At 48.8% G+C, this 12,719-nt stretch overlaps 1 protein-coding gene across 2 annotated transcripts in view; it reads right to left on the reverse strand.

Annotated features, from left to right (window-relative positions):
• Window positions 1–808: 808 nt before the first annotated feature.
• Window positions 809–12,719, reverse strand: part of RABGAP1 (RAB GTPase activating protein 1) — a 101,322-nt gene continuing 89,411 nt past the window's right edge. The window contains exons 22-26 of one of the 2 annotated variants that reach the window (XM_087879489.1): window positions 10,396–10,500; window positions 7,843–7,926; window positions 6,300–6,371; window positions 5,107–5,304; window positions 809–2,913 (exon numbers count right to left, since the gene is read on the reverse strand). In XM_087879489.1, the coding sequence (XP_087735615.1) occupies window positions 2,791–2,913; window positions 5,107–5,304; window positions 6,300–6,371; window positions 7,843–7,926; window positions 10,396–10,500 (582 nt within the window). In that variant the 3' untranslated portion in view covers window positions 809–2,790. Of the gene's footprint in view, window positions 2,914–5,106; window positions 5,305–6,299; window positions 6,372–7,842; window positions 8,706–8,827; window positions 10,501–12,719 lie in introns of those variants that run through there. The other variant, XR_015730094.1, reaches the window with a different exon arrangement.

The following is a 12,719-nucleotide window of genomic DNA, read 5'->3' on the forward strand; positions in this document are numbered from 1 at the left end:
GTTTTCCATTCAATTGTATAGAATGCGAAGGATGTGCGTTTGTGTTTTACTTTTATAGTTATAATGTGCACTGAAGATGGCATTTAATTCCATTGTACAAGGTGCAATAACAATAAAGTAAACTAACTAACTGACGCATCTACGGTGGGTGTGCTGGCAGCCTTGTGGAAAAGTCAAGCGCACAGGCACCCTCTCGGTATGTAGATCTGACCTCCAGCATCTGCAGCGGGGTGCGTGCTCCCCAGTGGTGGGATTCAACCGGTGTAACAACCGGTTCACTGAACGCGTGCTTTGCGCACAGGGTGCATTTGAAAACAGCTCTAAAACTTACCTTCTCCTGCAGCCCTGGTGAGTAAAACAGCTGAGGCACGACAATCCGCTCTGCCGCGCCTATCAGCTGGGCTTCAAACAAAGGAAATATAGGTCGGTATAACGCAGGGAAGGGTGGGTGGCCCCAGCTGATTGTCGGAGCAAACCGATTCGCTCTTCAGCTGATTGTCGGAGCTACCAGTTCGCTCTCAGCTGATTGTTGGAACTACCGGCTCTCAGCTGATTGTTGGAACTACCGATTCACTCTCAGAGGATTGTCGGAGCTACCGGTTCACTCTCAGCAGATTTTCGGAGCTACCGGTTTGTCCGAACCGGCTGAATCCCACCCCTGGTGCTCCCCAACATCCGGAGAGCTGCCATCGTTACCCCCGTGAGTGCAGGCCAGTAAGAGACCCTCCCTCTAACTCAAGGCAAGGCTGCCTCCTGCCTTGCTAGGGGCAGGGGAAGGCTGATTGAGCGAAATAAAGACCACCAGAGGTAACAATACCGTTTTACTAAGTTTATAGATCAATCCAAAATGCTACACATGGCAACTATTCTACCACAAGGTCCACACTTTTTTTGTTTTGTTTTATTATCAATGGAGTTACAGTAATATTGTAAGGTTTTTTGTGTTTTTTTTCCTCGTTATTATTAAACAAGAAAGATATTCATGTATACAGTTTAAGGAGAGAGAAATCGTGAATGAAATCGGGGATTGGCTTCACCTCTTATATCTCAGTTTGCGTCAGCTAGCGTTAAAGTCTGGTCGAGGAGGAGAAAAAGAAAAGAAAGAACTCGGAAATAAAAATTATCTTTATATACAAACAGTGCCTCTGAGGGGTTACCGGCCTACGCTCACACACACTGCACACGGTTAAGTTCATCTGCTGATTTAAACCAAAAAAAAAAGCTATCTCAGCATAGGATAAATCAGTTTAAATTAAAAGGTGCCCCCCCCCCAAAAAAGGAAAAAAAACAAAACACCATTTCGTTCTTCAGCTTTTCTTTGTGTGAGGAAGTTTGGCTACTCTACCCTTGGCAACTTTTTAAGACTTGTGGACTTCAACTCCCAGAATTCCTCAGCCAAGAATTCTGGGACTTGAAGTCCACAAGTCTTTTAAAAAGTTGCCAAAGAATGGAGAACCCCTGCTCTAAGCCCTCGGAAATCTTAAGTAGCGTTATCACCTACTAGTGTAGTTACAAAAACTAAGGAGTGTTCACCGGGAAGGGGAACGGGGGGCTGGGGGTAGGGGCTGACCCTCAACGAGTCAGGGCTGAAGGTGAGTTTAGCAGCAGCAGCAACAGTGGTCAAAAAACGAAGCTCCCTCTTTTTCCCGGAGCCGTTTGTGTATCTCCCACCTGCTTTCTGCAGGCGGAAAACTCACCAAAAAAACGGAGATAAAAGCAAAATGGAAGCCAACGATTCTCGTGTCGAGAGCCAAGCGGCCGTTTCAGAGCGGAGGCACTGGGGGGGCCCAAATCCGAACCGGCAAAGGGGGAGGCGACTTCCACCCTTTCCCCGACTTCCACGGGAGCGAAGTGGAGCCCCAGAGCAAGGCCCGAGGAGGGGGTAGGTGGGTTGCAAGCTCACAAACACGAGCCGCCCGTGTGTGCGTGTGTATAAAACGGACCCTGATGAAACGGTGTTGTTGAAATCTCAGCTTTCGTTCGGGAGCAGGAGGTTCCCCCCCCCGGGAAGTGGGGGGGGGGAAGGAGTTGCCTTAAGAAGCCTCCACACCCGCTGAGTTGCATAGAAGTTATTTCATGACGGAGAACGAAGCGCTGGACAGACAGACAGAGAGAAAGAGACCGGGGGGGGAACGGGAAACACACACACAAACATTGGGGAGCGGGGCGTGTGAGTCCCGTTTCCAAGAGTTAAACCATGCAAGCCCCTACTTGGATGGAGTGGGGAAACCTTTCGTTCGCTCTCTAGCAAGAAGAGTTGGAACTTTTTTTTTTTTTTTTTTTAGTTAAAAAGAGCCGCGGCGGTTTTGAGTGGCGGCGGTTTTGGTTTTCCTTTTGTTCCTCTCGAGTGGAATCTTTTTAAAAAGCTGTCACTGTAAAAAAAAAAAAAAAAAAAAAACCAAAAAAAGCACTCGTTTGTAAACTGGGTTAAGTTAGAAGACGGCGGTCGATTCTTCGTACCTAAGCGCCTGCGGAATGGAGCGGATCGTTGTTCCTTCTCTGGGAAAAAGAGGGGGGAAAAAGCATCCGTCTACAGCTACACCCCCCCTGGTTAAATAATCAGTAGTTTGAAGATCCCTCATTTCATTACAAGCAGCGTGTCCGGCTTGGGTCTCCGGCCTGTGGGGGGAAAAAATTCTGCTGCACCGCGATGTGTTTCGGGAGTCCTATATACATCTGGTCCTTTCTCCTGCAGGCAGGCAGCCAAGACAAGCTCTGGAAGGCAGAAGGTCTCTCAGGGGAGGCCCTGGGAGCAGCCCCCACCCCCACCGAGGACGCTGTCCAGCTTCTTCAGCACGTCTCTTTCCCTTGGACGCCGGTCACTGTCTTTATAGAGCTCAGCGTTCGGTTGAACCAGGTTTTGCGTGAGGCCTGCACCTCGTTCAGCGCCTGTCCCAGGTCGTGCTCCAGATCCTGCAAGGGAACAAGATGGGATGAGCATGGCGTTAAAAAAAAAAAAAAAGGCATGGGGCAACGCCTGCCCTGCCCTGAAAGGGATCTTAGGACTTAGGACCTGGTTACTTACGGGACCGCCTACTACCATCAATAGCCTCCCACCGACCAGTACGCTCCCACAGAGAGGGGCTCCTCCAGGTGCCGTCGGCCAAACAATGTCGGCTGTCGGCCCCTAGGGGGAGAGCCTTCTCTGTGGGGGCACCGACGATCTGGAATGAGCTCCCCCCAGAGATACGGAGGATTCCGGATCTGCGCACCTTCCGCCGCGAGCTGAAGACTCTTTTATTTCATCAAGCTGGCCTCGCCTAAATCTTCTCCCTTTTAAGTGTAAATTTTAAATTTTTACTGTATTTTAAAATATGGGTATTTTAAATTATGGGTATTAATTCAGTCAAATTTATTTAATTTATTTTATTCAATTTTAAATTTTGTATATGTATGTGTTTTATTTCATGGCTGTTCACCGCCCTGAGTCCTTCGGGAGTAGGGCGGTATAGAAATGCAATAAAATAAATAAATAAATAAATAGATAGATAGATAGATAGATAGATAGATAGATAGATAGATCCGTCAACGTAAATCTGAACACTCTCCTGCTCGGATAGGAGACACTTCCAGATCACCTGTTCAGCGAGGGAATTCATTTATGTAATTTTTAATGTCACCCATCCTTTAGGTGACTTAATAGCTTCAAAACATTAGGTGGTTGGCCTTCTGAGTAATTTAAAAGAGTGTATGGTTTGCCAATTGTATAGTGGCAGACAGGACAGTGCTCCGGAGGGTCAACGTCATTGCCCAGAGGTTGCCCTCTCCCTTCCTTGGCTCCCACTGCCTTAAGAAAGTTCAAAACATTCTTAAAGATCCATCTCATCCTGGGCACTTTTTTTTTTTTTTTGGAACTATTACCATTTGGCAGACGGTACAGGATCATAAAAACAAGAACAAATAGGCCGAAAAACAGCTTCTATCCCAGGGCGGTAACTATATTGAATTCTACTGTATAAAAAGGTAAAGGTTCCCCTCGCGCATACGTGCTAGTCGTTCTCGACTCTAGGGGGCGGTGCTCATCTCCGTTTCAAAGCCGAAGAGCCAGCGCTGTCCAAAGACTTCTCTGTGGTTTCATGTGGCCGCCGTGACTAAATGCCAAAGGCGCACAGAACTCTGTTACCTTCCCACCAAAGGTAGTTCCTATTTTTCTACTTGCATTTTTTACGTACTTTCGAACTGCTAGGTTGGCAGAAGCTGGGAGCTCACCCTGTTACGCGGAACTAGGGATTCGAACCGCTAAATTGCCGACCTTTTGATCGACAAGCTCAGCGTATTAGCCACTGATCCACCGTGTCCCTACTTAGGACGTGGTGGGAAAGTTCAAAACAGTCTTAAAGATCCATCTCAGTCTTTTTTTTTTTTTTTTTTAACTATTACCATCTGGCAGACGGTACAGGACAATATAAAGGACAAATAGGCTGAAAAACAGCTTCTCTGACAGAGCAGTAACTATGTTGAATTCTACTGCATAGCACAATATTAATGCAGTATCAAGGGGTTTCAATTCGATTGTATAGAATGCAAAGGATGTGCGTTTGTGATTTATTTTTATAGTTATAATGTACACTGAAGACGGCATTTAATTTCGTTGTACGAGGTGCAGTGACAACAAAATTAACAACTAACTAACTGACGCAGCTGCAGTGGGTGTGCTGGGGGCCTTGTAGAAAAGCCAAGCGCTCTCTACATGTAGATCTGACCTCCAGCATCCGCAAAACTTTAGGAGGTTGGTCTTCTGGGTAATTTGAAAGAGGTCCGGAGGGCAAGGGATTTGTAACGGTTTCTGTTTTTTTTAGAGTGTAAAAATTTAATTGCAGGCACCCGGGGGAATTTGCTAAGCCAGACCGAAGATGGTCTCCAGCAGCTTGTGTCCTCCTGCGGGCCCCCCGTCCCCCAAGATGGCAGAGGGGGGAAAAGACTTCAAATCTAGGTGTCCCATTCTGAGAAACTCCGAGTCTTCATTCTCAAAGACCCAACTAAGGAATTCTGTCGGAAAAGAGAGGTGTGACCCTCGCCTGTCTACAATTCCCGGGGTGGGGTGGGGGCAGAAGTTCTGGCCGAGCATTAGCTCCCCCTCCTCCCTCCCCCGGCTGCCTTCCTCACCTGGATTTTGCATTCGGCCTCCACCAGTTGCAACTTGGTCTGAGCCAGTTCCAATTCCATTTCTCGTAACTGGTTCTTCAGCACCTCCTTCTCCTCGTCGGTGTCTTCGTCGGAACCCTCCCGGGCGACGCTGGCCACCTTCAACCGCCCTTCTTTGTTGAAAAACTCCCGGCAGTGTTCGCAGTCGTCGACTTTTTGCTACGGCCAAGAACGGCAGACAGTGAGGGGTGAATGTGTGTGTGTCTCCTCCTACTCTCGTGGATGGGCGGGCTGCTTTCGTGTCCAGCCCGGGGGGGGGGGGGCTGGCAACAGTTGACAAGGCCTCAGACTTACTTGCCAAACCCCCACCCACCCACCCAGACACACAAACTAACTGCAAGACTGGTCTATTGAGCTCAAAGGTAGCACGTTGAAAATTTAAGGTATTTGTGGCCCGCCAGCAGCCAGCAAAGCTGGCAGCAAATTCGGACAGTGAGGAGGTTGGGGAGGAACATGGGCCAGTCCTGGAGTCTGGGGAAGGCTCTGACAAGGCTCTGCGTCGGAGGCAGAGAGGGGGTCAGGGCCGTATGCCAGTTATCAGCTGCCTTCGGAGTCAGACATCAGTGAGGCAGAGGAACAGCTGGAGCCTGTTCCCACTGTGTGCATGCGCAGAGTTGCCACATGAAGGGAACAGCTAAAGAACAAGGGTCGACTCAGGAGTAAAGCCACAGGTGGACGATGAATGGTCCCTCCCAGAGGGAATAAAAGAGGAGCGAAAGGGGAGCGGAGTTTGCAGGAGACAATTAGTTCGCTTAATTGCTTCGTGACTCTCCTGGCCAAGTTTTGAAGATATCGGCCTGGCAGATCTCCAAGCCAGATAAGGTCTGTGACTGTAAATTCACCCTTGAAAGACTTTGCTGGATGGGAATGAGAGGAATTCACAGTAACTTAATAAAAAGGGGTTTTTGTCAGGACCAGGAGTCTGCTTCGTGCTCTTGGGGGAAGCCTAGATCAGAACGCTGTCTCTCTCTCTCTGCAACCTGAAATTTAGCGAAGCAGGGACCGAGGGGGTCTTCCAGACAAACAGGATGTTGGAAAGAGTTCAGAAGATGTTCTGGAATCTGCCCCCAAGTCAGGGAATCGGGGACGCTGCCCACCAGGTGATCCTAAGCTCAACCCACCCCTCCACCACCTTCTTCTGTGCCTCTACTTACGTGGATTTTCTCAATTTCAGCTTTATTGGCTATCTGCTGCTTCTCCAGCCTCTCACTCAGTTGGGAACAGATCTGCAAGGCAAACCCGAGTGGTGAACAGAGCCTCCCAGGCCCAGGTAGGGCCCTCTCATCCTTCGCCCAGATTCCCAGGTTGGTCAGTTTTCCTGGCTGGACTTTGACACCAAAATCTCTCTTGGGCTTCAAAAGCTCTCGTGCCCCGTCGAGCGGCAGGGAATTTTGCAACCGCAACACTGCCGTTTCTTCAGCTGGCCCAAACCTTCTGAAACTGTCTGTGTCAGCATTCTGATGCTGCCATAAAAAGACGAGGCTTGACTTTTCACCTACTTATTTTCTCTGTAGATAATATCCCCTAGGAGATGGGACGGGAGGGGGGAACATTCCTGTGGGCTGAGGTCACGAACTGGGGAGACTGACTTGGAAGATGGCCAATGAGAAGATGAGAATTGGGGAATGGAAAGGGAAGGGTTTGGGGGTCAGAGGGTTAGTATCGGCTACGACGAAGTCGGGGCCAGATCTGTCGTACTCAATAAATGGAATATTTCAGCAAAGATTAATTGTTTGGGACTGCAATTTATTTGAGATGACATCGAAACCTGACAGTCTGGGCTTTACGTCTTAAATCTCGAGAAGCCCAAATAACTGGTTTCTCTTCCTAAGAGAGGGTGAAGCTTGTTCTTCTTATTATTACCCTGTTTCCCCGAAAATACGACCTACCCTGAAAGTAAGTCCTAGCTTGATTTTTTTACAAGTGTACCCAATATAAGCCCTACCCCCAAAATAAGCCCTAATTAAAATCCCGCCCACTCCAGAGTGTACGGGTAAAAATTAAGCTAGGATGAGGATGCGGGGATGGTGGAGCTGCCCTACTTACCTTTGGACAGTTGTAACCAGGCCTCGCACACCTCAATACCTGCTGCGCCGGCCGATTTCTTCCGCAGCCAGCAAGGCTTAACCGAAGGCCTCTGTAGCTGGTAACAAAGCTCCGGATCGACCCGGAGCTCTGTTATCAGCTGCAGAGGCCTTCGTGGAAAGCCTTGACAGCCGCAGAAGAAGAAGTTCCTGAAGGCCTCTGACAACGAAAAGGAGGCCGAGGGTGACAGGCGCAAGCGAGGTTAGTCAGTGGATGACATCTCCCGAAAATAAGACCTGGTGCTTTTTTTGGTGGCAAAAAATATATATATATAAGACAGGGTCTTATATTCGGGGAAACACGATATTTTTTTTTTTAAATCAGCGATGTTCCATCCCCGGAGGCTTTTAAGAAGATATTGGACAGCCGTTTTGTCCAGAATGGGATAGGATCTCCTGCTTGAGCAAAGGGTTGGACTGGAAGATGCCTTCCAATTTTGTTATTTTGAGGGCAACCCCCTTGGTGCTTCCCTTTTCGAGATGAAACAACAACTCCCCGATGTGGCCACTCTTTGGGTTTTGTGTAAAAAAAAGAAGGCAAGGTGGTGAAACTTTATCTGGCCCAAGAGAGCCTGATCCCAGGGTCGCTTCGGAGCAGCTCCCTCTTGTATACCTGCTTGTAGTCCCCGATGATGGAGCTGTTCTTCTTAATCTCCGACTCGGCCTTGTCTAGTTCCCTCCGGCACATCTCCTTCAGCTTCAAGAGAAAGACGGAAAGGCCGCTCGTTCATTCATCCCTCCGCCAGGGTCTCTGAGCTCATCCCCCTTTCCTCTCTCTAACCCCAAAAAACCCTCTGATGGGGGGGGACACAAGTCACAAGGGAAGGAAGCAGAGAAGCCAGTCCTGTCAACCTGGAGAGCTTGGGGCAAGGATTTATGACACATCCAGGGAGGAGGGGGAAAACAGGGTCGTAGTGGGGCCGTAAATTACGTGGGGCAGAGCTGACTCCACTTGGATAAGTGCCGACATGTTGCTCCTAATAAATAACTGGATTTCTTTAGCTCCACTTGGATAAGTGCCGACATGTTGCTCCTAATAAATAACTGGATTTCTTTTGAAATCTGGCTCGAGGCTCATGAATTAATTAGGGCATCTGTCGGAACCCTCACAGCCCCTTCTGGGACACTACTGCTCTCTTTCTAACAGGGATGGGAGAATGTGGTTGTGGGGATGAATAACTACAAGAGAACCAGACCAGACTAGAGATGATGGTGAAGGAAAAAAAACAAGACAACCGATTCTTGGTGCTTCTGTCCTCAGCAGGGGTGCTTATCGGATGTTGGACCCACAGGTGATTTTTTTTCCCATAAGAGACAACCGGACTTTGTTTTTCTCTGAAGATGTTTTGCTTCTCATCCAAGAAGCTTCTTCAGCTCTGATTGGATGGTGATGGGGCATGGAAGGATTTATATAGATGATGTCATATCATCTATACAACATCCTTTATCTTCAGTCTACAACAGGGGGTCTCCAACCTTGTCAACTTTATGACTTTTGGACTTCAATTCCCAGAATTCCTCAGCCAGCGCATGGAATTCTGGGAGTTGAAGTCCACAAGTCATAAAGTTGACAAGGTTGGAGACCCCTGGTCTACAACACAGTCCTTTCATCAGTTCCAAGAAGGCTCCACGCCCATTTGCGCCACTCAGGTGATCCTGAGGACACAGATAAACCTCCAAGTGGCCTCAACGACTCTCTGAAAGGATGCAAATGACCAGCTGTCTGCAAGGAATATAAATCCTTCCATTCTCCACCATTCAGTCAGAACCGAGGAAGCTGCTTGGATGAGCAGGGAAACGTCTTCAAAGAAAAACCAGAAAGTCCAGTTGCCTCTTGAAAAAAGCACTTTTGGGACAACCACGACCTGGAGAACTGAGAATCTATACAGACGTTTAGCTATACAATTTGGGATGGACACCCTTGGAATGGGTGTAGGAGTAGGAATGGATTTCCAGAGGAAACAAAAATTGCAGACTACGGAAGCACCACTCAGGTGACCCTGAGGACACAGAAAAACCTCCAAGTGGCTTCAACGACCCACTAAAACAGGTGTTCCCAACTGGGGGTGCGAGATGATATTCCAGGGGGTGTGAAAACTTGGATTTAGAAGCTTCAAAATTATAGCGCAATACTCTCTACATGGGGCTCCCCCTGGGGTGCACCCGGAGGCTCCAGCTGGTCCAGAATGCGGCTGCGCGGGGGATTATGGGAGCGACGGGACGCTCCCATGTGACACCTCTCCTGCACGAGCTGCACTGGCTCCCGGTGGTCTTCCGGGTGCGCTTCAAGGTGTTGGTGACCACCTTTAAAGCGCTCCATGGCTTAGGGTCAGGGTATTTACGGGACCGCCTTCTGCCACCAATAGCCTCCCACCGGCCGGTTCGCTCCCACAGAGAGGGCCTCCTCAGGGTGCCGTCCGCCAGACAGTGTCGGCTGGCGACCCCCAGGGGGAGACCCTTCTCTGTGGCGGCGCCCGCTCTCTGGAACAACCTCCCCCCAGAGATACGTACAATATCAGACCTCCGGACTTTTCGTCGGGCCCTGAAAACTTATTTATTTCACCTAGCCGGGCTGGCTTGATCCCACAGTTTTGGTTAAATTTAATTGATTTTAATTGGGTTTGTTTTAAATTGCGGCCAAAAATATTTAATTATTTTTAAACTGTTTTTAAATTTTGTATGTTCTGTTTTATTCTGGCTGTTCACCGCCCTGAGGCCTGCTGGAGAAGGGCGGTATACAAATTAAAAAAAATAAAATAAAATAAAAAAATAGTGCATATGCATAATTATATGCATATAATTATTTACTTTCGTAAGGGGTGTGAGAATATGTCAGAAGCGTTCCAGGGGTGAGGGGTACAGAAAAGGTTGGGAACCCCTTCTCTAAAAGGATGCAAATGACCAGCTGTCTGCAAGGAATATAAATCTTTCCATTCCCCACTGAAGAAGCTTCTTGGATGAGAAGCGAAATGTCTTCAAGGAAAAAGAAAGTCCAGTTTCCTCTTGTAAAAAAGCACCTGTAGGATAACCATGACCTTGGATGACTGAGGATCTCCATAGACATCACATGCTGAACTGCAGGAAGGATCGCCTAAAACCAGAACTGCCCATATTCCCTCCTACCTCCTGCCTGCCCTGCTCCCCTCTGGCCCGATCCTGTCCCAACCTGAGCCGATTCCTCCTCCAGCCTTCTCTTTTCATCCTCGGCGTCTATCAGCTTCTGTTTGGTCATCAGGAGCTCCTTGTTCAGCGCATCGGCTTTTTCCTCCGCCTGGAAAGGGAAACACCGACGGCCAAATGACCAGAACGAGAGTTAACAGATTTGAAGAGAGAGGAAAACTTTGCTCGGCTCTTAAGCAGACATTCCATCCAAAAGCGAGCAAGAGGCATATAAATCAAATTAAAAAAAAAAAGAAGAAGAAGAGACCGGGAAGGGGAACTTTTAAGAATCAAGCTTGAGTTTTGTGGTCCCTGTGATCCAAGGCAAGATTTTAAGATAACGGAGAGTAGCGTTAGGAGTGGGGTGGGGTGGCCTAGAGGTGGAGCTCTGGCCTCACGATCAGGAGGCTGCGAGTTCGATCCTCGGTAGAGGCAGATATTTCTTTCTCTGGGCACAATGAGATTATATCTGCTGAACAAAACTCCGCATTGGCGACAGGAAGGGCATCCGGCCAGTAAAAAGCTCCATTCGGTTGCCCAAGACTCCACCCTGCAAGGGATTACGGGGTCATTAAACGACAAAGAAGAGCGTAGCGATAGCAGCAGAGTTAATCCTTGGAGAAGGAAAGGAGACTGTGTCTCGGAGTTGCCAAGGTGTCTCTTAGCCCACCATTTTGGCGGGATGGCAAGACGACAGCCTATTTCTCTGTGGGAAGGCTTCCTGTCTTCTTGCAGCTTTTCTGCCCCCAGGAGACAAGCTACAATAATGTCGCAATGACCCGAAATCCGAAAGCTCTGGTGTTCTGTGGACGTTATGAGGATGACAAAGACACTAAGCTTAATCTTGGCCAAGAGCAGAGTAGCAGTTGGAGTTCTTATGTATCAGAATTATAAAGCAGGATGATTTTTTTCTGCTCTTCCAGGCCAGGAGTGCTTCTAAACCCTTCCCAAGACTTTTTGTTCCTGTTTGGGGAAGTTTTGGCCTCTGTGGGAAGACTGATCCTCTTCCATTTTGGGCATGCTGATGGCATGTCCTTGGCAGCATTGAAGCTTCGGGATTAATATGGCTTCCAAGGCCGAGTCGGGGGGTTTTCTGGAACGCTGACAGTCCTGGCACACCACAAAGACAGGGCTGGCTAAGAGAGTGTTGTGGCCAACAGAGCTGGCAGCAGATTCGGACAGTGAGGAGGATGGGGAGGAACGTGGGCCAGTCCTGGAGTCTGGGGAAGGCTCGGACGAGGGCTCTGTGTCGGAGGCAGAGATGGGGCCAGGGCCATCTGGGAGTTCTTTGCTGCCTCTGGAGTCTCCGGAGTCTGACATCAGCGAGGCAGAAGAACAGCCGGAGCCTGTTCCCAGTGTGTGCATGCGCAGAGCTGCCAGGAGACAGGAACAATTAAGGAAACAGGGTCGACTTGGGAGTAAGGCTTGGAGACGATTGGCCCCTCCCATAAGACATAAAAGAGGAGCGAACGGGACATGAGCTTTTGCAGGAAGCAATTAGTTCATCTGGTCGGTAAAAGCTCTGGAAAAGTTCTGTTTGTGACTCTGTGCCAAGTTTGGCCTTGCCCTGCGTGTGGCAATTAGTTCTCTGGCAGCGTTCCAAGGGAGATAAGGTGGGTGTTTGTAAACACTCCTCTGAAAGACTGTTTTATCAACCCTTGCAGACTGTAAATGAAAGTAATTTACAGCCGTATGAATTGAAGAGGTTTGCCGGGACTAAGTTTGTGCTGATTAATTTCTAAGGAAGCCTAGGTCAGAACAGAGAGTGCAAGGATTTAAGGAGGTGGCCCCGGAAGAGCTGAGCCAATTCCAAGGACCTCCTGCCAAATTGGTGGAAAGTTTTCAAAGAAAATGGATTTTCAACCAAGGACGCTTCACCTTGGAAGCTTTCCTTTCGCACTGTCATGCACCCTGTCGGGAGCCTGAATCTGTAGGGGAAGACGAGCTGGAACCTGAGCCAATAAGAGATTGAGGGGGCGGCTTTGTTGTCTTTGGAAAAAAATGGGGACGGCCAGGGACTTTCAGGTTTAGGCCAGATTGTAGGCAGGGAGGAACAGAGTCAGGGTGAACATGAGGGACAGAGCTCAGTCGAGGAGCAAGGACCACCCCCTCCTGATCCAAGGGCTTGGAGAGTGGAGAGAAGGTGTGAACAGTGCAATCTGAGCAGGCTACTTGGGAGGAGAGCACCCCGCCCATCTTCACAAGGCACACCTGGGGAATGTAACTTAAGGAGATTCTGTAGGGAGGGGCTCAAACAACGTTTGAACTTTCCAAAGAGTCTTTGCATTCCTTCTGGCGTTCTGGACTAATTACCTGGATTTTTTGCTTCTT

This window comes from Pantherophis guttatus, chromosome 16 (assembly GCF_059756535.1).
Source record: "Pantherophis guttatus breed Tessera chromosome 16, ASM5975653v1, whole genome shotgun sequence".
NCBI classification, from domain to species: domain Eukaryota; kingdom Metazoa; phylum Chordata; class Lepidosauria; order Squamata; family Colubridae; genus Pantherophis; species Pantherophis guttatus.